We start from the raw sequence: 27,971 nt of genomic DNA, 5'->3' as shown, positions 1-27,971 counted from the left end.
CAGAAGGCACATGAGGAGCGTCACTGTCTCCATATCTAGAACATTTTGCCGAAAAAACAGACAATAAGAACACTATGGAGGCATAAGAAGGCTCGATTCTGGTATCGCAAGTTAGCGTGGATAGCGTACCGCGTCGGTTGCGTGTGGATGTGTGGAGGGAGGTGGGGGCCCTGAAACCCAAGCCGGGAAGGCTTGGTAACAAAAGCAACCCAGACCCGCTCCATGTTACCCCATCGCAGACACGACACAGGACTGCTATCACGTTTGTGTTTGCATTAAACTCCAGACACCAGATGAGAGAATGCACACAGAAGAGCCAACCGAGGCATAGGAAGTGCACGCTTACCTAGCAGAGGAGTGAGGGTTACTCCATGAGTCTAGCGGCGTAGGGTGCCCACACCTTATAGGGCTGTAGGCGAGTGGTCCCGGGTTCCAAATAGACAGGGCCCGAGGAGGGGAGAGAGCAAGGTATATGTGCGGGAAAGCATTAGTCGTTGCGTGAGCACAAAAACATTCGCATTGTCGAGACTTACTTCGGGCGGTGTGGCGGGTAGTAGTCCTGGAGAACACTCACGGGTTGCTCAGGTGACGGCACTGGAAACCTGCCCGATCCAGACGCCTGCTTGTAGGTAGGCTGAGAGATCAAACTAGTTGTATTTAAGGGGGCAGAATCCATGGGAGTGGGGAGGTGCCTGTTTCCGGTGAAGCGCGAGGTGCTGCGTCCCTAGGAGAATAGTCGCCCATGCGTGTAGTGTGACACGAGACCGTGCTTACTCGCGCATGCGTAGGAGGTAGCATGCTGGGCCTGCGCATGCGTGAGGAAAAAGTGTTCTACGAGGATCACGTAGAGACTAGGCGGTCTCAAAAGCATCTTGTGAATACTGTGCTCATCCTTCATAAATACATGCAATGCGTAGATATCTGAAGGAGGTTAGGCATGGTGTATAATTAGAGGTAGTGAAGTTCTCGGTGTTGTGGCTATAAGCATGTAACGCAGGAGTATGACCTGCCTAACTCGACTATAGAGTGAGGCTGGTTGTGGTGGTACAAGGAGAAAGGGTAACACGGCCACCTCTGATCTGCTCAAGACGGGATCTCAAGTGGTGTATAGGTGTGAAAATTACACAGATTCATTCTTAATAGAGTGGAGTGTTGCCACACGGTAAGGATAGACACAAAAAGGCGGACCCTATACAGGGTGGATGTTCCCACGGTCAGCCCTACAGTTCTAACCAAGGGATGTCGTCGTTCAGGCCATGTGTATCAGTGTGTAGGCGATCGACCCAGCGTTGTTCTTGTCTGAAGAGGGAATCGCTGGTCCAGTTGGGGTTTGCTTCCAGAATGGTCCATTGGATGGTTTCACAAGGGTGGCCCTTCTCCAGGAAGTGATTGGTCAATTTTGTGGCTGAGCGTGCTCGTCTGATCGTACTCTTATGCTCGCTGATCCTTTTCTTGATTGCTCTGGTTGTCATCCCCACATAGTACAGGGTACAGGGGCATGAAATAAGATATACGCAATTCGTGGTGTTACAGTTAGTATGCTTGCGTTGTTCCCATTTAATATTGCCCAATTGTAGTACTTTGGTATGTTGGGTAGAGGCACACGCACCACATGTGCCGCATGGATAGTGGCCTCTGACAGCTGGAAGGTTCCAGAGGGTGTTTTCTCTTGTTACCTGTGTGGGTCGTGGTCTTGTATTGACAAGTTGGTCCCTCAGGTTCTCAGTCCTTCTGCAGGCAAACCTGGGCGTTGGAATATTCAGGGTATCGCTGTTCAGAATTCGCCAATTGCGATTGATGATTTTTTTAAGTTGATTAGAAAGCGGGGTAAAGGTTGTTACACACGTAATCAGATTATTCGTTTTTGACTCCCTTGTTTCCAGGAGGCCTTCACGGGTGTTATTCCTAGCCCGTTTCTTAGCCTGCTTGATCACCTGTTGAGGGTAGTGTCTCTTTGTCAGATTATCTGCCAAGTTATTGGCTTGCAGTTCAAAGTGCTGTATTTTGCTGCAGTTGCGTCTGATTCTTAAGAACTGCCCGTAAGGTAGATTTTCCCTCAGGGCTTTGGGGTGATGGCTCTTGAAGCTAAGGAGGCTGTTGCAATCCGTGCAAGTGCTGGTGTGTAGTACTCCATTCTCGAGGTAAATGGATAGGTCCAGGAAGGCGATCCTCTCCTTGCTGGTCGTCATCATGAAGCAAAGATGAGGGTCTTGATTGTTAATCCATTCGAAAAAATCCCTCGTCAAGGTTACGGGACCCCTCCACAGGATCAGGATGTCATCGATGTAGCGTTTCCAGGTTACAAGATGTTGATGGAAGGGGTTAGTATCCGCAAAGATGTGAGTAGCTTCAAAGTGGGACATGTACAAGCCTGCCAGGCTCGGCGCAAACGTGCTGCCCATACTGGTACCTTGTACCTGGTGGTATATGGTGATTTTGTACATGAAAACGTTATTTGTGAGTGCCAATGCGATAAGTGCTGAGATGAAGGTTGCCGGAGTTTGTGTGGGGAGCTCAGACTCTTGTAGGAGGTTGCTAATCACCTCGATGGTAGCACCTTGTGGTATGTTGGTATACAGTGCTTCTACATCGAGTGTGAGAAGTAAGTCGATGTCCTCGGTGTTCTCCTTGTTGATGGTCTGGATGAGGTTGAGGACACCACGGGTATCCTTGAGGTATGCAGGTGTGGCTTGGACCAAAGGACGTAGAAAGAAATCACAGAATTGGCTGAGGGGCTCCAGCAAAGGGCCGATCCCTGAGACGATGGGGCGACCTGGACAGGGGGAGACCCCTTTGTGGATCTTAGGAAGGAGGTAGAAATAGGGCATCTTAGGTGTCAGATCAACCAAGAATGCCGCTTCTTTGGGTGTGATCCATCCTTCCGTGGATGCCTCATTGACCAAAATGCGAATCTGTCCCAGTAACGTCACGGTAGGGTCGGTCTCCAAGATTTCATAGTACTCCGTGTTGCTCAATTGGCGACAGCATTCCTGATCGTAGTCCTGTGCATTGAGGATTACCGTAGCACCCCCTTTGTCCGCTGGTTTGATTACAATGGTGTCGTCATTTTTGAGGGATGTCACCGCGTTTCGTAGTTTCTTCGAAAGGTTGTTAAAAGGACTGGGAGATTTCAGAAGATTGACTTCCTTCAGGACTGCCTTTTCAAAGGTAAGGACCTCATGCGGGACCATCCCAGTAGTGGGGGTAAATCTCGAGGGGGGTCTCAGCCCCGTGTCGTCCTGTGTTGGTGTTTCAGTATCCTTGAAAAAAGCCCTCAGTCTCACTTTGCGAAAAAGTTGATGAAGTTCTTCATTGATCCTGAAGTTGTCCTCTTTAGGGGTAGGGACGAAACCCAGTCCTAGTTCCAGAGCTGCAGTCTCGTCAGGGTTGAACGGTCTAGAAGATAAGTCGACGATCAATTTTTTTGGTGTGCCATGCTCCTGGTTGTTCTCTGCTGGTTTGCCCGGTCTTGCCATTGGACTTGTTTGTTCCCTCTTCTTCTTCCTCTGCCTCTGCCCCTGCCTCTGTTCTGAAAAGGAGGTGGAGGGGTTTGGAAGAAGGGTTGCTGATACCCCGGTTGGGGTAGACTGTAGGGGGGGTACCACATCGGCCCTGGTTGTGGAAACGGTTGGGCTTGGAACCCGTAGAATGGTGGCATCCCAGGCGGTGGTAACAGACCTTGTTGGTTGGAGCGGCGGCCCCAGCTCTGATTACTTGAGTTGCTGCCGGAGGATCGGCCCGATTGGTTGGATGTAGATGAACCATCATCGGAGATCGTGTCATTTTCCGTGGGTTGGAAATCTTCTTTAGTGTACGGGTAGATTTTTTCCCTGTCAAATCTTTTGAGATCCTTTTGTAATTTGGTTATCTTCTGGTTAAGGAGATAGTCTCGATGGTCGGAGATTTCAGAATTAATTTCTGCCAAGCGGGTCTTGTATGCCGATAGACTAATGGCTGTTTTTCGGCCATTCTCTGCTATATTGATTTTGATAATAAGAGCCTCAGACAGGCGTTTCGCGGTGCTGATGATCAAGACGATCCAGTCGCGAGTGCATTTCCATGCTATTTGGCTCCATTCCCGCCTGAAGATAAGATCTTCCAAAAAAATTCTCGGTGCCGTACATACCAGCAGTCCATTGGGTGCTGTGTTGGCTCTAAGGTATTCGGTCATGACAGATCCATGGAGGGCAATTTTGACTTGTAACTTTTAAAGAGATGTTACTGAGTTCCAGTCTCCCTGTGCACTCGTACAGGCTGTGTTACCATCACCATCAAGTAGTGACGGGGTTCTGAGGATCTTTGCCACTATATCCTCGCCAAAACTAAGGCCTAGATTGCCCCCCATAGTGGATAGTGACATGTCTTAGGGAAGAGGGGGAGGGTAAATGTGAAAGGCAAAAGGAAAAAAGGAAAAAGGTGAAAAGAGAAAAAGGGAAGAGAGGGTCCCTCGGCTGAGCCGCCGTGCTTACTACTATGTCAAAAAAGGAGAGGGGGGGGGACCAGGAGCTTGATTATGGTCCAGTGCCTATGCTCCGAAAAATCGATGAGGTACTCACAAAAGGAGGCACTGTTCCCTAGTGAACCTGGTCAAAGAGCAACCAGGATCCACATACGAATAAGAGGGATAGGGGAGTTAGGTCAGGGATTAGGTACTCAGGATGGCGGGGGAGACACAATATTGTCTCTTGTTGCCCTCACACACCCCGAAGGATGTCATGCTTCATCATCGGGCGTTTGCTCCTCGTCGGGCCAGCGGTGCAATGCCCTACGGGTCCCCCGAAGGGTCTCTTTGGCGGAGATCTTTTAGAGTCCTCACACACATCCTTCGGGGTGTGTGAGGGCAACAAGAGACAATATTGTGTCTCCCGCGCCATCCTGAGTACCTAATCCCTGACCTAACTCCCCTATCCCTCTTATTCGTATGTGGATCCTGGTCGCTCTTTGACCAGGTTCACTAGGGAACAGTGCCTCCTTTTGTGAGTACCTCATCGATTTTTCAGAGCATAGGCACTGGACCATTATCAAGCTCCTGGTCCCCCCCCCTCTCCTTTTTTGACATAGTAGTAAGAACGGCGGCTCAGCCGAGGGACCCTCTCTTCCCTTTTTCTCTTTTCACCTTTCCTTTTTTCCTTTTGCCTTTCACATTTACCCTCCCCCTCTTCCCTAAGACATGTCACTATCCACTATGGGGGACAACCTAGGCCTTAGTTTTGGCGAGGATATAGTGGCAGAGATCCTCAGAACCCCATCACTACTTGATGGTGATGGTAACACAGCCTGTACGAGTGCACAGGGAGACTGGAACTCACTAACATCTCTTAAAAAGTTACAAGTCAAAATTGCCCTCCATGGATCTGTGATGACCGAATACCTTAGAGCCAACACAGCACCCAATGGACTGCGGGTACGTACGGCACCAAGAATGTTTTTGGAAGATCTTATCTTCAGGCGGGAATGGAGCCAAATAGCATGGAAATGCACTCGCGACTGGATCGTCTTGATCATCAGCACCGCGAAACGCCTGTCTGAGGCTCTGATTATCAAAATCAATATAGCAGAGAATGGCCTAAAAACAGGCATTAGTCTATCGGCATACAAGACCCGCTTGGCAGAAATTAATTCTGAAATCTCCGACCATCGAGACTATCTCCTTAACCAGCAGATAACCAAATTACAAAAGGATCTCAAAAGATTTGACAGGGAAAAAATCTACCCGTACACTAAAGAAGATTTCCAACCCACGGAAAATGACACAATCTCCGATGATGGTTCATCTACATCCAACCAATCGGGCCGATCCTCCGGCAGCAACTCAAGTAATCAGAGCTGGGGCCGCTGCTCCAACCAACAAGGTCTGTTACCACCGCCTGGGATGCCACCATTCTACGGGTTCCAAGCCCAACCGTTTCCACAACCAGGGCCGATGTGGTACCCCCACTACAGTCTACCCCAACCGGGGTATCAGCAACCCTTCTTCCAAACCCCTCCACCTCCTTTTCAGAACAGAGGCAGGGGCAGAGGAAGAAGAAGAGGGAACAAACAAGTCCAATGGCAAGACCGGGCAAACCAGCAGAGAACAACCAGGAGCATGGCACACCAAAAAAATTGATCGTCAACTTATCTTCTAGACCGCTCAACCCTGACGAGACTGCAGCTCTGGAACTAGGACTGGGTTTCGTCCCTACCCCTAAAGAGGACAACTTCAGAATCAATGAAGAACTTCATCAACTTTTTCGCAAAGCGAGACTGAGGGCTTTTTTCAAGGATACTGAAACACCAACACAGGACGACACGGGGCTGAGACCCCCCTCGAGATTTACCCCCACTACTGGGATGGTCCCGCATGAGGTCCTTACCTTTGAAAAGGCAGTCGGGAAGGAAGTCAATCGTCTGAAATATCCCAGTCCTTTTAACAACCTTTCGAAGAAACTACGAAACGCGGTGACATCCCTCAAAAATGACGACACCATTGTAATCAAACCAGCGGACAAAGGGGGTGCTACGGTAATCCTCAATGCACAGGACTACGATCAGGAATGCTGTCGCCAATTGAGCAACACGGAGTACTATGAAATCTTGGAGACCGACCCTACCGTGACGTTACTGGGACAGATTCGCATTTTGGTCAATGAGGCATCCACGGAAGGATGGATCACACCAAAAGAAGCGGCATTCTTGGTGAATCTGACACCTAAGATGCCCTATTTCTACCTCCTTCCTAAGATCCACAAAGGGGTCTCCCCCTGTCCAGGTCGCCCCATCGTCTCAGGGATCGGCTCTTTGCTGGAGCCCCTCAGCCAATTCTGTGATTTCTTTCTACGTCCTTTGGTCCAAGCCACACCGGCATACCTCAAGGATTTCCGTGATGTCCTCAACCTCATCCAGACCATCAACGAGGAGAACACCGAGGACATCGACTTACTTCTCACACTCGATGTAGAAGCACTGTATACTAACATACCACAAGGTGCTACCATCGAGGTGATTAGCAACCTCCTACAAGAATCTGTGCTCCCCACACAAACTCCGGCAACCTTCATCTCAGCACTTATCGCATTGGCACTCACAAATAACTTTTTCATGTACAAAACCACCATATACCACCAGGTACAAGGTACCAGTATGGGCAGCACCTTTGCGCCGAGCCTGGCAGGCTTGTACATGTCCCACTTTGAAGCTACTCACATCTTTGCGGATACTAACCCCTTCCATCAACATCTTGTAACCTGGAAACGCTACATCGATGACATCCTGATCCTGTGGAGGGGTCCCGTAACCTTGACGAGGGATTTTTTCGAATGGATTAACAATCAAGACCCTCATCTTCGCTTCATGATGACGACCAGCAAGGAGAGGATCGCCTTCCTGGACCTATCCATTAACCTCGAGAATGGAGTACTACACACCAGCACTTACAAGAAAAGCACGGATTGCAACAGCCTCCTTAGCTTCAAGAGCCATCACCCCAAAGCCCTGAGGGAAAATCTACCTTACGGGCAGTTCTTAAGAATCAGACGCAACTGCAGCAAAATACAGCACTTTGAACTGCAAGCCAATAACTTGGCAGAGACTCTGACAGAGAGACACTACACTCAACAGGTGATCAAGCGGGCTAGGAATAACACCCGTGAAGGCCTCCTGGAAACAAGGGAGCCAAAAACTAATAATCTGATTACGTGTGTAACAACCTTTACCCCGCTTTCTAATCAACTTAAAAAAATCATCAATCGCAATTGGCGAATTCTGAACAGCGATACCCTGAATATTCCAACGCCCAGGTTTGCCTTCAGAAGGACTGAGAACCTGAGGGACCAACTTGTCAATACAAGACCATGACCCACACAGGTAACAAGAGAAAACACCCTCTGGAACCTTCCAGCTGTCAGAAGCCACTATCCATGCGGCACATGTGGTGTGTGTGCCTCTACCCAACATACCAAAATACTACAATTGGGCAATATTAAATGGGAACAACGCAAGCATACTAACTGTAACACCACGAATTGCGTATATCTTATTTCATGCCCCTGTACCCTGTACTATGTGGGGATGACAACCAGAGCAATCAAGAAAAGGATCAGCGAGCATAAGAGTACGATCAGACGAGCACGCTCAGCCACAAAATTGACCAATCACTTCCTGGAGAAGGGCCACCCCTGTGAAATCATCCAATGGACCATTCTGGAAGCAAACCCCAACTGGACCAGCGATTCCCTCTTCAGACAAGAACAACGCTGGGTCCATCGCCTACATACTGATACACATGGCCTGAACGACGACATCCCTTGGTCAGAACTGTAGGGCTGACCATGGGAACATCCACCCTGTATAGGGTCCGCCTTTTTGTGTCTATCCTTACCGGGTGGCAACACTCCACTCTAGGAAGAATGAATCTGTGTAATTTTCACACCTACACACCACTTGAGATCCAGTCTTGAGCAGATCAGAGGTGGCCGTGTTACCCTTTCTCCTTGTACCACCACAACCAGCCTCACTCTATAGTCGAGTTAGGCAGGTCATACCCCTGCGTTACATGCTTATAGCCACAACACCGAGAGCTTCACTACCTCTAATTATACACCATGCCTAACCTCCTTCAGATATCTACGCATTGCATGTATTTATGAAGGATGAGCACAGTATTCACAAGATGCTTTTGAGACCGCCTAGTCTCTACGTGATCCTCGTAGAACACTTTTTCCTCACGCATGCGCAGGCCCAGCATGCTACCTCCTACGCATGCGCGAGTAAGCACGGTCTTGTGTCACACTACACGCATGGGCGACTCGTCTCCTAGGGACGCAGCACCTCGCGCTTCACCGGAACCAGGCACCACCCCACTCCCACGGGTTCTGCCCCCTTAAATACAACTAGTTTGATCTCTCAGCCTACCTACGAGCAGGCGTCTGGATCGGGCAGGTTTCCAGTGCCGTCACCTGAGCAACCCGTGAGTATTCTCCAGGACTACTACCCGCCACACCGCCCGAAGTAAGTCTCGACGATGCAAATGTTTTTGTGCTCACGCAACGACTAATGCTTTCCCGCACATATACCTTGCTCTCTCCCCTCCTCGGGCCCTGTCTATTTGGAACCCGGGACCACTTGCCTACAGCCCTAGAAGGTGTGGGCACCCTACGCCGCTAGACTCATGGAGTAACCCTCACTCCTCTGCTAGGTAAGCGCGCACTTCCTATGCCTCGGTTGGCTCTTCTGTGTGCATTCACTCATCTGGTGTCTGGAGTTTAACGCAAACACAAACGTGATAGCAGTCCTGTGTCGTGTCTGCGATGGGGTAACATGGAGCGGGTCTGGGTTGCTTTTGTTACCAAGCCTTCCCGGCTTGGGTTTCAGGGCCCCCACCTCCCTCCACACATCCACACGCAGCCGACGCGGTACGCTATCCACGCTAACTTGCAATACCAGAATCGAGCCTTCTTATGCCTCCATAGTGTTCTTATTGTCTGTTTTTTCGGCAACATGTTCTAGATATGGAGACAGTGACACTCCTCATGTGCCTTCCGTAAGAGCATGTACGTTTCTTAACTCATGTTTTTTCTCCCCATTTCCTCTTTCCTTGTTTTTCTGTGTTCTAGGTCAGTTTCAAAGGGGGCATAACTTACTCCTTTCCCACACACAACTTGTGCAGGAGATATAACCCCCCTTATTTTACCAGCGAGAGGGCTAATACCACCCTACTCGCTATACTTAGTCTGTGCACTTACTTCACTATCACCCCTGGTCCTGATGAAACGCCAAGGATCACTTTGACCACCCAAGGCGTGAAACATGTCGACCATTCTGTAAGTTATCCAGACACATAACGTCTCGACAGATAACTATCAACCTACGGGTCTTTTAATGTACCAAGGGTACCTTTTTATTAAACCACCCTCTTGTTTTCGGTAATCCTTAGGTATTTTTAACTCACTTTGCACACACTACCTTGCACTGATTACTCTGGTACTCCCCTTCCACATACCCGCATGCACCCATCGGCAGTTCTCTAAAAGATCTCCGCCAAAGAGACCCTTCGGGGGACCCGTAGGGCATTGCACCGCCGGCCCGACGAGGAGCAAACGCCCGATGATGAAGCATGACATCCTTCGGGGTGTGTGAGGGCAACAAGAGACAATATTGTGTCTCCCCCGCCATCCTGAGTACCTAATCCCGGACCTAACTCCCCTATCCCTCTTATTCGTATGTGGATCCTGGTCGCTCTTTGACCAGGTTCACTAGGGAACATAGAATATTTTTATACATTAATCATTTTTTAAATTGCATCTCAGTTCAAGTACTTTTTTTGTATGATGGACACTTAAGTTCATGACTCTTTAGGATTCAGGAATCCTTTGTGTTTGGTTTCTTCAATCACATGGATGAAGTTACAAGGAAGTTCGTAAACTATTGTTTCTCAAGACTTGTGCCCAAGGGTGCTAATTATTTTACGTTTTTAACTGCTACAAGGCTGCTTTTTATAGCAATGCTATTTTAGGTGTATTGCCGTTAAAAAGAGATAGAAGCAACCATAAAGTGACAGAAACCTGGAAATATTTCCTTTATAATTAACTATTTGTGTCATTTGTTCGAATTATATACTAGTTGATGAGTGGTGAAATGACTCACAGATGCCACAGTAAAAAGAAAAAAATGAATTAATATCTAAACCTTCACAGATGACCTCTGCACAATCCTCTGTCAGTATCACAGTTGTCTCCAACTACATCCTGTGGCTTACATCTCAATATACTTTACAATTCTTGAGTCCTTCATTTAATATAGACTCATGGGCCAAACCAGCTGTGAGAATGTGTGTGTATTATATGGTATGGTTATGCAACCTTGTTGGACTCGGCCATTCTGGCAGGTTCACCCCTGAAACTTTTTGCTTTTTATTGTGACCTGGTGTTAGTGATTTTTTGCTTCTGCACACCTTACCACTGTGTCCCAGGGTAAAGTGCGTGCGTGTAGTGAGGTTGGCCTGCCCTCCCATAGGAATGCATGGGGGAATGTATGTGTCCCTGGTAGTTCCTGAAGCGTGGGGAGTGCAGGTGCGTGTTTGGTATGTGCGGACTCGTGTGATGAAATGCTGCGCGATGATGTGTGCGGCGTCAATGTACCTAGTGTGGAAGTGCCACTTCTAGAAGTTGGCATTTCTGTGTGCAGTGTGAGATAAGTGCCTTGTCTGGCGATTGGCTGGCTGAGGTCATGTGATGGGATAGGGAATCCCCAGAGTCAGGAGGAGTCACCCAGTGGTGAATGGGGAGATCAGCAGCCAGATGGGTGGGAGGAGTACACCTGGGACCTGAATAGGGCTGGGCTTTCCCCACACAATACTGGCTCCGCCCCCTGTGGTGCGACTGATGACCCTGGCCTGTCCTGTGAAAGGAAGGAGAGGAGCTGAGCAAAACAAAGTGCTCAAGTGCTCCTGAACCAGTTGTAACTGGTTCTTCCCTAAACCCTGTGCTGTGTCACAAAAGGTAACCTGTGTATACAAAGGGGCTGTGACCCCAAGCAAAGTGTTCTCTGCTGATCCAAACGGGGGGGCCTGCTGCTGCTGCTGGGCGCCAGGAGAGACCACCACTGGGGACTGCCTCCCTGCCTGGAGGGCCCTGTGAGCTGGCCCCTGGGCCCAGCCCTTGCCCCCCTGCCCTCCTTGAAGACTTTGTTCCTGGGCCTTGCCTGGGTGGAGCGCTGTGTCTTCCCTGGCCGAGAAGCGCTTTAGATTGACTTGCTGAAGAGCGCCTTCGTGATGACCAGCAGCGCTGAGCTGCAATAATTTATGAGGGAACCCCGACGTAGGGATTCCCCCGCTTTGCCCGTGGTTTATAGCGGGTGCCCACCCCGCATTGTGGTGCTCGTTGGCGGGTGCCCACACCGCTTATTTAATTATTTATATAGCGGGTGCCCACCCCGCGTTGCGGTGCTCGTTGGCGGGTGCCCACCCCGCTTATCTCCGCCTATTTTAGCTTTCAGACGAAGGCGGGAGCCCACCCCGCGCTTCGGGGAAAGCAGAGGAAAAATCACCGCTGCAGCCCGATCCGGGCTTCGCCAGGAAGTCTGGCACCCTCTGGGGGCGGGCCGTGGGACGGAAGTCGTGCCCAGAAGCAGGAAGCAGGCGGGAGCCTACCCCTCGCTCCTGCGTATGCCCCGGGAGACGCCAGAGTGGTGGATCTGCACGGGGCTCCCGTGCGGTCGAGGGAAGCCCCGCGCCGAGAAGAGAAATGCCGCCGAAAGGAAGTTCCAGCGGAAGCCAGGCGGGAGCCTACCCCGCGCTCCAGCGACCCAGAAGTGCTGCCGGCAAAGGAGAGAGCCCCGCCGCCACCGGAGACGTCGGAGCAGCGCGTGGAGTGTCCCAGTGAGTGTGGGGGCAGACCAGGTGTATGTTGAGTGCCCCCAAGGCACAGTGGTGGCGGTGCCGGTGTCCTTCAGCGGCCCCGCAGGAGAGCGGGCCGCTGCAACTTGAGGCAACAATTGTTGTTCAGAGCCCCCGAGAGAGGCTCCAACAGATGGGGCATTATTGATTTAGAGCCCAGAGAGGCTCCAACGTTAAAGGGGGCATTATTGATTTAGAGCCCAGAGAGGCTCAAACGTTAAAGGCGGCATTATTGAGTTAGAGCCCAGAGAGGCTCCAACGTTAAAGGGGGCATTATTGATTTAGAGCCCAGAGAGGCTCCAACCTTTTGTGGGCATTATTCTTTAAGAGCCCAGAGAGGCTCCAGCGCGTGGCATACAACTTCCCAGAGCCTAGGTGGCTCCCGTGCTACATATTTGTTTTAAAAGGCACAGTGGTGCCCAGGCTAATTTTTCCAGCTGCCCAGCACTTAGTGGGCAGCTGCAACGTTTAGGTGGTGCCCTGCGTGTTGCTGCATTCGCAGCTAGCCCTGACTCTGCTGGACAAAAGGCGTTTGAGCCCCTGAGAGGCCAGGTTGGCCTAGGGGACAGGTCTAAGTGATCTGTGCGCGATTTGTCATTATTGCCTAATGGGATTTATGCAATGCTTTGTGTATCCCTCTAGATGTATTTTTATACCTAGGAGGTTGTATTACCTAGTATAGTGATACTAGTGAGTTCATGGTTCCCTGCGTAATATTATCCTAAGGTGGTTAGGGTTGCGTAGGTGGTACTTACCTGTTACCAGTGGTTACTGGTTGTGCACTACATTTTCTAATTGGTGCTACAGTGATTATATGTGCTATGTTCTAAAGTGTTGTTCCTACAAAGTGCTAGTTCTAAAAGTGCTTATTCCTGACAGTGGTCCATGAGGCCCTGTCCCATGTAGATAATTCCCCTGTAAATTCTGCCCGCGCCAGTGGCACATTGTAAAGTGTGTATTTATTATCTAATGTGTTTGGTATAATACAAAGGCTATTTTTATATGTAACCTTGTGTGGAGTTTCTTTTGTGGTGGACCTTGGGTGTTGTTGCTGGGTGCGTGCGCAAACGCTTTACACATTGCCTCCGGGATAAGCCTGACTGCTCGTGCCAAGCTACCAAGGGGGTGAGCAGGGGTTATCTTTGGCGTGTAACTTCCTTGCCCTGACTAGAGTGGTGGTTTCTGCCTGGCTTTGGCGCAAGCCCTAGCCAACCAGAAATCCCATTTCTAACAAACCTTACCTTGTAATACACTCACAAAAACTCTTGGGTCCAGTCAGGCTTGTTAGTAAAGCTTTAGCTCAACTCTGGTTAGCTGTGGCTTTCAGCAGCAAGGCTTAAACAAAGCAACTAGTGTAAAGCATTTAGAAGCACCAAAAACAAAATAAGAAAGTCACAGCACGGAAGAAATTATACACAAATTTATCAAAATAGATAATATTTTCATGAATTTTTTGAGCTCAAGATGACCAAAATCCACCGGAGGGTCCAGGAGTGTTAGGAACTGAGTTTCTGCTTGGAAGAGTTATGCACCCGGTCCAAGCAAGAACCACAATCCTAGTCAGGGTAAGTCAGATACACATCCTAAATTAATCTGTGCTTACCCCCGGTAGCTTGGCACAGAGCAGTCAGGCTACACTTAAGTGGCAATGTGTAAAGCATTTGTGAAAAACTTAATACATAAAAAACAGGTACAACACCACGCAAAAATAATCCACAAGAGGTTAGAAAAATAGAGCTTAAATTAATGAACAAAGCAAGACCAAAACGACAAAAATCCAAATAGTAGAACCTAAATTATGAATTTTTAAATAATATCTTGATATATAGTGCTTACAGTCATAAAGCACCAACCGGGGCTATCTTGTCGCACTGGACCAGGTCCAATCCAAAAAATGAAGACCACCACGATGGAGCACAGGTCTGATACGGGAGCCATGCAGGCCCTGCTGAAAACAGTACCTTCACGGAGTAAGTGTCAACCTTGAGGAGCAGCTGTAAGGAGCGATCAGAGGCGATGCGTCAACATTGATCCGAAGGATTGTAGGTGATGCGTTGGTTCCGAGTCGCGCACTTTGGGGATGCGTTCAACCCCTTGGCGATGCATCGTCGTCAAGCCACACTTTCGGCGTTGTGGTGTCTTCGGAGCAACAATGCATTGTTGTAGAAGAGAATGTGCCGGTTCCGAGCAACGCAAAGTCAGCACTGTGTAGATCTTGCCGAAACAGCCAGAAAACCCACCTCCAATGGCCCAGTACTGGATTGGCACCACTTAGCAGGGTAGGACTCACAGTTGCCGGAGTTCAGAGGCTGTAGCAGGGTTAAAGGAAGTCTTGGATGTCCCTGAAACTTCAGAACAGGAGGTAAGCCCTTGGAGTCACTTGGTTCTGGGGATGTAGAGATTCAGGTCCAGTCCTTCTAACCACCAAGCAAGGAGGGCAGCAGGGAAAGCACAGCAAAGCAGGAGTCCAGCAGAGTGACAGTCCTTTTAGCAGCACAGCAGTCTTTCTTCTTGACAGTGTCCTCCGGTCCAGAAGTGTACTGAGTTGGTGGTGTCGGGGGTCCAGTACTTTTAACCAGTTGGGCTTTTTAAGTGCACTAGGTGCCTGCCCTGGCTACAGACTCCCTAAAGGGGGTATGCAGCTCTTTGTGTGGGGACAGGCACATCCTTATTCAGGTGCAAGAGGCAGCTCTTCCCTACCATCCTGCCCAGGATGACCCATCAGGATGTGAATGGCCCATCAGGATGTGAATGGCCCATCAGGATGTGAATGGCCCATCAGGATGTGAATGGCCCATCAGGATGTGAATGGCCCATCATGCATACCTCAGTTTCCTTGTGTGTGACTGTCTAGAGGGACTGCACAAAGCCCAGCTGTCACTCACCCGAGACATATTCAGAGACAGGCAAAGGCATAGAAAGGTCAAAGTAAGAAAATGTCAACTTTCTAAAAGTGACATTTTCAGACTTACAATTGTGAGTCCAGCGAAACCAAACCTGAAATATATATCTTGTCCCAGATGGAAATGACACTTATAAGATGTAATATGGTAATCCCAATGTTAACCTATAGGAGAGAGAGGTCTTACGGTTGCAAACAACAAATGTAATTTTTCTTCACTACCAGGATATTTAAAACTTAAACATTCATGTCCAACTTTTTAAATACACTGCACCCTGCCCTTGGGGGTGTTCTGGGCCTACCTTAGGGGTAACTTATATGTATTAAAAAGGAAGGTTTGGGCCTGGCAAGAGGGTTAACGTGCCAGGTCGACATGGCAGTTTAAACTGCAGACACAGGCTCTGCAATGGCAGGCCTGAGACATGTATACAGGGCTACTTAAGTGGGTCGTACAATCAGTGGTGCAGGCCTACTACTACTAGCATTTAATTTACAGGCCCTGGGTACAAGTAGTGCACTTTACTAGGGACCTATAAGTAAATCAAATATACCAACTGTGGATATGCCAATGTTACCATGTTTTAGGGAAAAAGTGCCTGCACTTTAGTGCTGGTCAGCAGTGGTGAAGTACCCGGAATCCTAAAGCCAGCAAAAATGAAGTCAGCAAAACAAGATGTCAGAAAGCAAAAGGTCAGTGAAAACCACACCAAAGAAGCCAGGTCTAACATGAAGATATAGATTTTTTAAAGAAAACATAAATCTCAGTTCTTTTAGTCACAACTGCAAATAAGCATTCGTAACAGTAAAGCTTGGAAAGAGTTGTGTTTGGCCACTCCGGTCTGACTAGGGCAACCAAGTCTGGCAGGGAGATGGTCGGGGGGGGGCATGAAGGAGTATTTGGACAGTTAAATGCCACCAAAGGGTTCTCCAGTCCAGTTCTGGGCTTTACACCACAACCACCATAGACTGCAATGGAGTAGTCCTGATGCTGGGGATGCAGGAGATGGAGGATGCTCAAGGATGCTCTGGGTGATGTGAAGTCGACAGGGGGTGTCCTTGGGGTTACTCCTCAGTTCAAGGGTCAGGTGGGACAATTTTGACCAAAGAGGATGGGGTCCCTTCAAGTCCTCTTTGAACCAGTAGAAGTCCAGCTGCTCCTGAGCTAATGGTCTCCGGTCACAGAGGGTCCAGCAGTATCCTCTGGTGGAGGCTACTGTCCCTCTAGGGTGACAAATCTGGACTCATACAACACTAGGTCTGGCATACTTGGGTGCAACTTTTGGCAGTTGAGGATCGGTCTCTTGGGGCACCCAGTGGAGGTCAGCGATGATTCACCAAAAGTATCTACTGACTTGCCAAGCTAGGCTACTTCAGCTGTGATAGCCTTGGGGCTGATTTCAGGGAGTCAGACCGGCTGACCTCTGAATCACTTCTTTGGCCTTGGGCTTGTGAGTGACTTTTCCACAAGCCAGCAGACACAGTCCTCTCTTCACTAGCCAAAGGTACAGCAGGTACAGCCCAGCAGATGGTGCAGCCTCTCTTTGTCAGGTCCCAGGCATGGAAGTCTTTGTTTGGTCCTTTCTCCAGTTACATAGTGATCTGAGGTTTAGGGTGCCTGGGGTGCCATATTTATGCACAGAAAGTGCCCCTGAGGATGAGGCGGTCACTAGCCAATATGCTACCAGGATACCTTCTACTTTTGACTACTTTGGCTATATGTGGTATCCATCAATCCCAGATTGCACTATTCTGCCCACTCCCAAGACATCTGAACCCTTCCTTGGATGTTAGGAGATTGGTAGCCCACCCTAGATGTGTGGTTACCTGGGGGCTACACTTCCACTGGAAAATGGTTTGAGAACTGGTCTCCCCTCTCTGTTACTGCTGCCAGCCTATCTACCTGTACAAAGGGGCAAACGCCAATACCCTGAGTGGCTTCCTGCGAGGGGGAGGTAACACAGGTTACCATTGTTCCTAACCCTAGGAGTTGTTCGCACTACTCCCCAGGAGGACAGAAAGCTGCCTGGTGGCCAGCAACTGTGTTAGGCCACTGGACAACCTTGGCTACCAAAGTGGCAACTGTCTAACAACTGTTTTTCTTACAAGTGACATAAAAGTTGACTTGGGCATCAAGTTGGTCTCAATGCCACGAATAATTTGATACCTTGAAGCACCCATTTCAGTAGTCCCATTCAGAAGTTAGCCAGGCTGAGGGGGGCTTCCAGTAACTCTGAGTTAGCCAATGGGGCTACTAACTTTTCCACAGGAAAAACGACTATTTGGAAGAGGTGCTGTCAGGACAGATTAAAAGCATATGTCCTACTTCATAATATATATAGCTTCCTTACGTACGGCTCCATTGGCCTTCCTTAGGGGAGACTTACATATATTGTTAGGGGAAGTGGGGGCTTTGACATTGGTTTATATGGTCGAACTGGCAGTTTAAAAATGCTCTTCCAGGCTGCAGTGGCAGACTGGGAGCCATTTGGCACTTGGTCATACACAGGGTGGCGCAACCAGTGCTGCAGCCCTGGGGGGACACTGTCTTACATGTCCTGGTGCCCTTGGTGCATAAGAAACCATCCTCAATAAGGGGACATCATTTGTGCCCACTTACAACAGCACAGAACTAGAAAATAAAGTGGCATTTTTCAAATTCATGAGGGTACTCCGATTACGGAACTATTTTACAAATATAGTGCCTGTTAACTCTACCAAAGAAAAATCGTAAGGCATTCAATTTAAGCCGAAAAGTACTTTAATGGCTCCAGTGTCCCACAAAACCAAGGACACGTTTGAAACATTAGTCAAAAAAGACTAAGAAAATCAACTACACTAAATTGAGGAAAATAAAAAATCTTAGTAGACCAGAATACAGCACATTATCCAGATTGGCCAATAACTCCACAGTAATTTTTCAAAAAGCAGACAAAGGAGGTGGGCTGATCATGTATCATCAAGGGGCGGAGCCAGGATCCAACATGGCTGCTCGGAGCTTCTTCTCCGTTGAAGCCCCACTTAAACAACTTTTTGGACAATCTCCTGACATCAGATGGTCTGGAGCGTCTGCCGCTGTGGCCGCCATTCCAACCGGACGCTGCAACGCCACGATATCGGCAGAGATCTTGCCCGGCGTTATAGCCTCAAGATGGCACCTGGAAAGGAACGGACCCGCTTTGAGAATGGAGCGGACGCATGGGAACTGATGCCTAATTGGCGGCGTTACCGGGGGCTCCACTGCCTGCTTCCCCGATGGACACCCGCAGCTATATTTTGATCAGTTACTCAGTGAGCTCAGCACTGTTCATTTGACCTGCCCACATCTTCTTCCTGACTTGTGGCGATCCTCCATTTGCCCGAGTCCGCTTGTGTGATAAACATCCCTCGGCCGCAGAGGGCGCGCCCGATATTTTGCCCGGAGTGGCTCCTGTTGCTGAAGATTGAGGTGAGCGGACCCCCCTCTCCCCCTGCGTGAGTCAAAATGGCGGCTCCCACTGCGCTGCCCACCGTAATGGGCGATGTGTCCCTACTCGCTTTCTGGGTCTACGCTATGACTGGAGCGCCTAGAGCCTCCGGGGGAGCTCTTGTGTCCTGTTTAGAACTAATGGGAGTCTGACCTTTCCCTCCCCACAAAGCTGTATTGTACTCTGCACTCTCTCGGTTAGGAAAAGGGTCCCAGGATGCATGACCCCAACATAGCTGACAATGATGACTTCTACCTCCTTGCTTATCTTTTTTTACTTGCTCAACCCCTCCAGGACTATGCCTGACTTCTTTCGGTCCATGGCTCTCCCGCCCCCCGGCTCTAATGTGACAATCCCGGTTTAAACATGACCTCTTTCCTGACAGTGGAGTCCAAGCATTATGTCCGACGCCCGGTGGAGCTGCTCTGTTCAGCTAATGAGGAGATTGGACTGGGCTCATCCCCTGACCGTCACCTGCCCAGCCGGACCTTGGGCACAGTTTCTCCCCTTCTCCCTGTCTCCCCCTCAGCGTATTTCTGCTGTTCTACTTTTGCCTAGTCACCTTTCTTTCCACCTGTCTGACCGATACCCATTGGAGTTTCCTCAAGAGCTATAGGGGAGACCGTCCTTGGACTACCTCCTTGGCCATCACCTACCCATTCGGTATTTGGGCTGACCTTACCTCTCTCTCTAATTCCGTCTTCCCCCTCGTCCTCTCCCTTCTCACTCCCCTTCTCCCTCTGCCCTCTCTACTGTCTCTCCTTCACTCACGTTAATGTGTGTCATTTATTTGATGTAACGTTTAATCGTTATTATTGTTGTAACTTTGCTGACCTTATGTAAAGCGCTCTGATACCTACAGGTCTACCCAGCGCTATATAAAACTGTTTAAATAAATTAAATAAAATGATGGATAGTAGCTTTTATGAGCAGAAAGTGTATGAACATGTGAATGATAGATACATTTACACTCTTCTTGAGACGGATCCTACATACGGTATCGCCGCTGTACTTGACGAAATACGTGGAAAGCATGAACTGGTTTGACACCACTACTAAGCAATATCTCACTAATCAGTTCCAGAGACGCCCAAAACTGTACATGCTGCCTAAGGTATATAAAAGCCTTGTGGATCCACCATTCAGGCCAATCGTTTCGGGTTGTGAGTCCTTATTTGAAGGTCCAGGACGATACATAGATGCCCAGCTTCAACCAATAGTACAAAGTTGGTTTACATATATTTTGAAGACACAACAGACTTCCTACGGAGACTTGCATCCATTGCTGATCCGGTATCCGAAGATTGGCTTTTATGCACAATAGATGTGGTATCTCTTTAGAACTCGATACCACACTCAAGCGCCACGAGGCAGTAGAATGGGCTCTACTTAGGCAACAGGATTTTGACACCTCCAAAAGCTTCGTGATAGAACTACTTGAATTTTGTTTACTACACAGTTACCTTGAAGGGAACAAAGAATATTTTTTACAACTATACGGATCAATGGGATTTCCCGGTGCACCGGCTTACGCGAACACGTTTATGGCTAAATTTGAGCACGATCATATTCTGACAAATCCAATCTGTCAAGAGGGACTAGTATTCCTCCGGAGATTCATTGAGGACATATTTTTGATCTGGAAAAATTCAGACGAAACACTGATTGAAAATATTGGGATATTAAATTCAAAGGATCCCAGAATATAATTTACATGCACAATTCAGAAAAGTGAACAAGCGTTTTTAGACGTGTGGATCAAACTTAAATCCAATCAAATCGACACTTGGCTGTTTAAAAAGCCCACGGAGAAGAATAATTTATTGTAGTTTGGAAGTTTTCATCCACAATCACTTATCAAAAACTTACCAGTATCCAATTTCTTAGAACTCGTAGAATATCATCTGAAATTAACACCTGCAAGGAGACCCTGGAAACACAAAAAATGAATTACATGGCCAGAGGATATTCAGAAGAATTACTGGACAAACACATTGACCGGGCCTTAGTTTCCCGTAGAGAAGATCTTCTACAGAAGAAACCCAAAATGACATCCAATAGGGTAGCCTTTGTGTCTAAGTACTCTACAGCTTCAAGATGGATTAAAAAGAGTATCTGCAAGCGTTGGGAATTACTGGAATCAGAATCAGACTTCAGCGATTTGTTTCATGATAAGCCACTATTTGCATATACGAGAGCACGGAAAATAAAATATCTTTTATCTTCTAAACAAAAGAACAAGATCACAAGCGGTCAAGGCAGGAACAAAAAAATGTTGGAACTGCATCCACTGAAACAATGCCATACCTGGAGAAATACTATTGCATCCAAGAACTGGAGAACGCATTACATTAACTCAAATGACAGATAGCAATTCCCAAAATGTTGTTTACTTAATAAAATATCCTTGTGGATTATTATACGTCGGGAAAACCGAGGAAAATTAAAATGGGTTTGACGGAGCACAAAAGTCAAATTAGAAATAAAAATATCAACTCCAGCCTTTCCGTACATTGGAAACAGAATCGCCATACCATTGGGCAATTGAAGTTCCATATTATAGAACAAGTGCCTATTCGCCAAGACCGATAATTCAAAAAAACTCCTGCAGCGTGAGGCATTCTGGATAAAAAGGTTGAATACCTTAATACCTTATGGGCTCAATGACAGATTTGAAATGGCCTGCTTTCTTTAATCAAGGATTCAGTGGAGTGACACGAGCAGACGGAGAATTTAAAAACATCACTTACATTCCCCACGCAGACACAAGATTTTTGATAAGTAACATGGTTTCATCTATGAAAGTTCATGTGACAGAATTAGATTCTTTTTTTAAAGAAAACATGTTTAGATATCTTTTTATTGAAATGTAAACATTGACAGTCGGCCAAGCAATATACACTTACATGGGATCGATTCAGACAGCGAATACATTTCAACATCATAGGCAGCTGGGACACTCATCGGGTACACAGATGGGTTTCAAGGAGACAGATGTTCATCCTCCAAGGGGACCACAGGATCCGCACATATATCTCCCCGGTACACATTCCACTTTGACCATACAGAGAACCACTTCCCCATGTCACATACACCATTTTCTCCCTGAACATACACCAATCTAAGTTCTTTTTCCAGGTATCCAGGGTCGGCGGCATCCCCACCACCCACATTTGGACTACATCACGTTTGGCCACCATCGCACCCAGAGTAGCCCAGAGCCTCTCCACACCGCTCAAATCGGTGGGCTCCCAAACATTAAGGTGACATATTTTCACCTCCGGGCGTATGTCTTTCTGTAACACTTTCCGCATGACCTTGTGCAACCCCCGCCAATACTCCTGGATCTGCTCACACTCCCATAGTATGTGTAGGAAAGTGCCCATCTGACCACAGCGCCTTCTGCAATCTCCCCCCTCCCTATATGAACCAGCTGGGGCCCAGTGACATACTTTCTATGCAATATTGTGAGCTGGACCAGGTGTAGCAGAGCGGAAATCGCCACCTCACAGGGGGGGGGGAGGCCACCGCCTCTCGCCACTCCTCGTCGTCAAGCTCGAGGCCATCCCCCACCCAACACTCATGCAGTCGTTCACGGGGATCGGGGGTATTATTAATCCATTTTTTATAAGTTAACGAAATTGCTTTCTGCGGGAGGTACCCATTAAGTAATCTGTCTTGTAACGGTGAAGACTCAGTAGGGGAAGAGCCCTTCTGTAGGGCTGTTACAAGAGCATGACGGATCTGCAGATAATGGAAAAACTGAGTCGGAGAGTTCGTATTGCTGTTGTAGAGTATCGAACGCAATCATATCACCTTTCACCCAGAGGTCACCTATCCGGGAGATACCAATGAGATACCATTTGTCAAATCCCTTTGAGGAACGCAGGTTGCCCAGTTGTTCAGAGTCCCACAAGGGAGTTGCCAGTGTGAGCTTCCTGTCCCAACCTAAGCTTTTAGTAGCTGCATGCCAAACCTGGACCGAGTGTTTGGTTGGACCAGTTAAAGGGAGTTTCCTGAGGTTCGAAAAAGGGCTCTGTTGTAGTCACAATTAGATTCTTAATGTGTAAATAGCTATTAGGGATAGTCCAATATGTCAGACAGTGATATGAGTAACTTAAACATTGTTGGAAGAAGTTTCATGTAATCTCAGATGCATACAAAACATTTATGTAAATGACTATGGTGAGAGTTACATCATGTTCAAAGCTCAGTACCCATATATTTATTCACATTACCTGTTTTCTGAGCAATGGCACATCTTTTGAGCACGTTTGGAGTACCCACATACTAATCAACATCTAATGTATTCTAGGTAATAGTACCCTCTCTTCAGCTATCTGTACCTTTCATTAAGCATTACACAATTTTAAGATGGTGCCAGTTTAGCGGTTAAGGATCGTAAAATACCTGGTTCATTTTCCAAAACAAATGGTCTTAAATAGGGGTATATAGGTAGGAGAGTATAATCTTATAAATTGTCCTACTTTATGGTGGTCCTCACTGTATTGATGTTCGGGTTGAACGGATTCGGGTGATTAGACGGTACACGGATGATGTTAGTTTGTTGTTTAGGAATGGCGCTTGTGATTGTTGAGAGTACTCTCGCGAGATTCAATGGTAGTGTTAAATCATGATGGCCGTGAGTCGGAAGACGCGTTTAGCCAGTAAGCGGGAGACTCGGATCACAGTGGTTAAGGACGAGAAGGTAATACGTTTTGAAGGAGCATTGTGAGTACGGACGCGGTTTGGGTTCGTTATGCTCTTGGAGTAATGGTGGTTATTTTATCCTAACAGCGTTCAGAAATGGTGACTATTGAAGGTACTAATATAATTAACAGAAAGGATTCCGGATTACCACGAGGTATGCAACAGCATAGTCGTTTCAGAGAGTGAAATTTGATCGTTGTATTTAGGAGTATAAAGATAGATGACTTGAATGTTATTGCAGCATCAACACGATCTCAATTGTTACAATGTTCGTCTTTGGTACCACAACCGAGATGACACAAGCGGTCTGTTAAGCATCCTAGAGGTTTACTATTACGTGGTGAACATAACAGCTGACTCCGCGCCTCACAAGGTTGTCTTGAGGTAGGCGGGTATATTTCACGAATATGTGTTTTTTACCAACAAGTGAAAACATCACTAGATACAATGTTAAGTTTATATGTTTATAGGTAGATTGGAAGGCTGTTCCGCCTATCCGTTCTTTCTTCTTTCATGGATGTAAGTGTTTATTCAAGCAGCGAGTCATAAAAGGGGTAGCACTCGGGAGTCAATGCAACTTAATAAAAGTCAACTGGTTTTCTACACTATGCGGTGACACGCTCCTTCTAAACTGAAGTTGCAAAAAATAGAATGATGTTTCTTCATATTAATTTGCACATCATCTGATGAGTTTTCTTTTCACCTAACAGGTTTTTCCCTGATGAAGGGACAGTTGGTCCCGCAATGCATTGGGCGCTGTTCTACTAAAGTTGTATACAGCATCAATTGATTGTATTAATGCATGTAAAACAACATTTATGTTGTAGTATAAAGGTTTGATATTTAGAACTATTATGTTTTGGAATGTTTAGAAAAGTAAAAATGTCCTGGTTAAAAAATTGGTTTACACAGGTTATCTTTAAGTATAGCAAACACAGCAGTGCATGCTAGTGTCCAAGTTACCTCCGAGACTTGGCCACCCTATTTGTATCAGTCATATGCTAGGCAGGCATATCACTAAGGTAGCACACCGAACGATTGAAACTCAATATTAAGATTATTGGAATAATATAATTGAGTGCACAATCTCCAACAATTTTGAATTTCCTGGTGCCCTTGGTACCATATATTAGGGACTTATACGTCAGCCTACCCCAATTGGGGGTAGCCAATTTAACATGCAATGGGTAAGGGGTTAGAACACTGGCACTGAGGTCTGGTTAGCAGACCTCAGTGCAATCTCCGCGTCGAAAAAAAACAGCAGCATCAGTCCAAAACTGTGGGGGTGATCATACAAAAAGAGGCATTTCCTTACACCAGGTTTCATGGAGTATGCATTGTTTTAAACCTCCGATGGTCTACATGAGTGAAAAGGGTTGGGTTACAGCTTACGTCTATCTGGTTTCTATTGGTAGAGAATTTCACTTTAGATGCAATATGTGTAAATAGCATTCTGGTGTATGCGTTCTCGCCGCTGTGCACAAAGCTGAACATAAGAGGAAGTGGTCAACAATAAGAGGCATTGTAGTAAACAAATACAAGAGATATGTTACCGATAGCAGGCAATGTAGAGCTTCTTATCCTTTCGCGTTCCAAGGTAAATCTGTGCCATTTTTTCTTTAACATCGATGAAATATGGCTGGCTTGAAGTGATATTTCTCAACATTCCCAAGGCGGGCTCCACTTCTCCTTTACTTAGTGCCAAATCCGCGTTTGCAATAGTGATGCGAATTTCTTCTGGTGTTCCATGGAATTGATGTATCGCATCTTGCATAACCTTCGTAGCTTCATGCTAAAATATTACAAAGTAGTATAAATGTTATTACAACCGTTAAATGTGATTATAAAAGACCCCTCATAAATGCCACTCACTGATTGATTGTAGGCCCATAGTCCAAGAAGCCAAATATTTGAGATCTTTAGGATTCTAATTTCATATCAAACCAATGTCCTCCTACTGGAGGAGCACTCCCACAGCAGTTAGTCGGTCCTGTGGGAAAATCCCGTGAGAGGTGCACCAGGCCAGCAACTGCAAAGGTTAGATCATCCTCCTCTATATCTCATACCATTTTATATGAACATATTTTTGCAGTCAAATATCGCTTTAAGGTCATCAAGATCCTGTGGGGAAAAGCCTCAAATAAAGCACTATATGAACGTAAAAATTCATATCCACTGCTATACCCATGAAACAGAAAAAAAAGAACAGATTCACTTACAATGAGCAAATTGTCTGAAAGCAGAGATCTTTATAAACCATACTTTGAACTGAGGTCTTCCATTGGCAGAAGATCAGCAACTAGAAGCTGTTTAAGTCTGCAGTTAAAGTTTTTTTTTTTTTACACTCACTCTTTCATTGCCTCACAAACGGTTCAAAACATTATATCCATGCATTAAAAGTCAGAAATCTACTCTTAGTGTTAATTGTGCACTTTAAACTGGTATCAGAATTTTATGGTAATTGACAAAGAATTGCACGAGTGCACCTAGAAAACTACAAAAGATGTACAGTACTCAAGGCTGTAACACAGAGTTCAAAAATTCACTAGTAAATGGTGTCGAAATAGTAACAAATCAATGTATTTTTTTCTTTCGTTTCCTCTCAAGCAGGAAAAATAGTTCACCCTACATAGTTAATGCTTGCATATCCAGAATGGGAAACTAAACAATGTTTGTGAATAGCTACAAGCTATCAAGTGTGTGGGTAGTCACTGCAACCTCCAGGGCCACCAATCCCACATTAACCACTTATCACAGTATTTACAAAGGAGTAAAATCATCTAGCAATTTTTCTACATTCAAAAGTACAATTTCAGGAATAAATTATAATTTACCCTTGCAAGTTGTTAAGCAGATGCGTATTGTAAACCTTTAAAAGTGGAGAGCAAAATGATGACCACAGAATCCACAATTTCCATCATTAAAATCTAGTTCATGCAATGTTCCTTACCTGCTCACCATTTAGGCGAAGAACCTCTGCAAGTTCCAGATAAATGGAGACACGTTCACTGATGCTTATGCTACTCCCTTTTCCCTTCTTACTTTCTCCCTTTCTCATTTCAGGAAGATTCATGATAATTTTGAGTGTTTTAATAGCTTCTGGCAGATCTCCTGTCATTTTCAGTGCCCGAGCCTTGATGAGATGATACAGTGGATAGTCTCGAACCTGGAAAATGAAATGCATTTATATATATTATACAAGAAGATGCACAGTGAGCTGGTTTTCAAGGCTTTTCTAAACAGGAGTATGTACCTAGTGGGATGATGGACACTGGCAAAAACATTTAGGGGCCTATTACGAGACTGACTCGTGGGAGCGCAGCGGTCTCCCGACCGCCACATTCCGATTTATGCGGTTGGACAGCCATTTTCCTGCCACAGACGCCAGGGAACCACCATTCCCTGGCGGTGTTGTGGCAGTCAAAAGGCCACAATATGCCGCGGACCCGCCAAGCATAATACGAGTTTCCTCTCCGCCGGTGGTGTCACGGAGGTACCTACTCTATGAACACTGACAGAGAAAAAACAAAAGGGTGCACAAGGGGGGCACATGTGCCCTCCTATGTACATGCACACCAGTTCCTGGACGGCATGGACTTTACAGCCCATGTCATGCAGGAACTGTTTTTGGCGTTCCCATTGCGGTGGCCATTTTCTGAGGCATAACTGTGCAAATGCTAAAAAACAGCCCGCCAGACAGGAGGAATCTCCTAATCTGGCGGGCGGCTTGAGCACAGCTTTGGCGGTGCAGCAGCGGGGCGGACCCGGTGCCACACTGCCAAAGTTGTAATCAGGTCCCTTGTGTTGAGTTGCAATGACTGTAAATTCATAGCACCCACTTTAGGTTTTACAATCAGAAGATTGAAGTATTAAACAAGCCTCCAAAGAGCAGATGTCATATGCAGGTGAGTGAACCTTTCATTTCTCTACATGCAAAGGGTGAACATTGTATGGATGTTCTTGGTGAACGTGCATAGCTTTCTGCATTCAGTTCTTTACGAATCCCAAATCTGTTATGCATTAAGATTCCTTGAATTGGAATTTCCTACAGGTCAAGGTGCGAGTCAAATATTACGCACCAAAGAGTATATTCCAGAAAATAGCAGGTAGGAGCAATCATCAGTATACTGGACCCATTGTTTCACTGCAGGCATCAGATAATAATTCAAACAATGCTTCTCCATCCATACTCCTCTATCTTTGCCCAGTGTGATGGAAGTAGTTGTAATCCTAGTTCTTCAGCATTAGTATTTGCGCTGATTTCTTAAAATGTAGAATATCTTCTGTGCTTCTGCAAGATCCCAGAGCTCAAGTCAATTTTACTTTTTAATGTTTTTCAGTTGAAACATATAGCAAGAAAATATGCGAAAAAGGCACCATCTAGTGTTTTCCCTTTTTAACTATTTATCCAAAGTATAGGACACAATATACATCTGGCTGAAAACTCCACTCTACAAAACAGTGCATTTCACATTAGGAGATAAACCCTGGTCAATTAAGAATCTTGGAGTCAGCACTATCT

At 46.8% G+C, this 27,971-nt stretch overlaps 1 protein-coding gene across 2 annotated transcripts in view; it reads right to left on the bottom strand.

Annotated features, from left to right (window-relative positions):
- The window catches only part of LOC146789718 (tetratricopeptide repeat protein 21B-like), a 468,517-nt gene that overhangs the window by 254,966 nt on the left and 185,580 nt on the right, over positions 1-27,971 (bottom strand). For both annotated transcript variants that reach the window (XM_085630126.1, XM_085630127.1), the window contains exons 8-9: positions 26,400-26,615; positions 25,003-25,241 (exon numbers count right to left, since the gene is read on the bottom strand). In XM_085630126.1, coding sequence (XP_085486252.1) covers positions 25,003-25,241; positions 26,400-26,615 — 455 coding nt within the window. The remainder of the gene's footprint in view (positions 1-25,002; positions 25,242-26,399; positions 26,616-27,971) is intronic.

Source organism: Triturus cristatus, chromosome 10 (genome assembly GCF_964204655.1).
Source record: "Triturus cristatus chromosome 10, aTriCri1.1, whole genome shotgun sequence".
NCBI lineage: Eukaryota > Metazoa > Chordata > Amphibia > Caudata > Salamandridae > Triturus > Triturus cristatus.
Note: the sequence above shows the minus strand (reverse complement) of the source record. Positions and strands in the feature narration are given on the sequence as shown.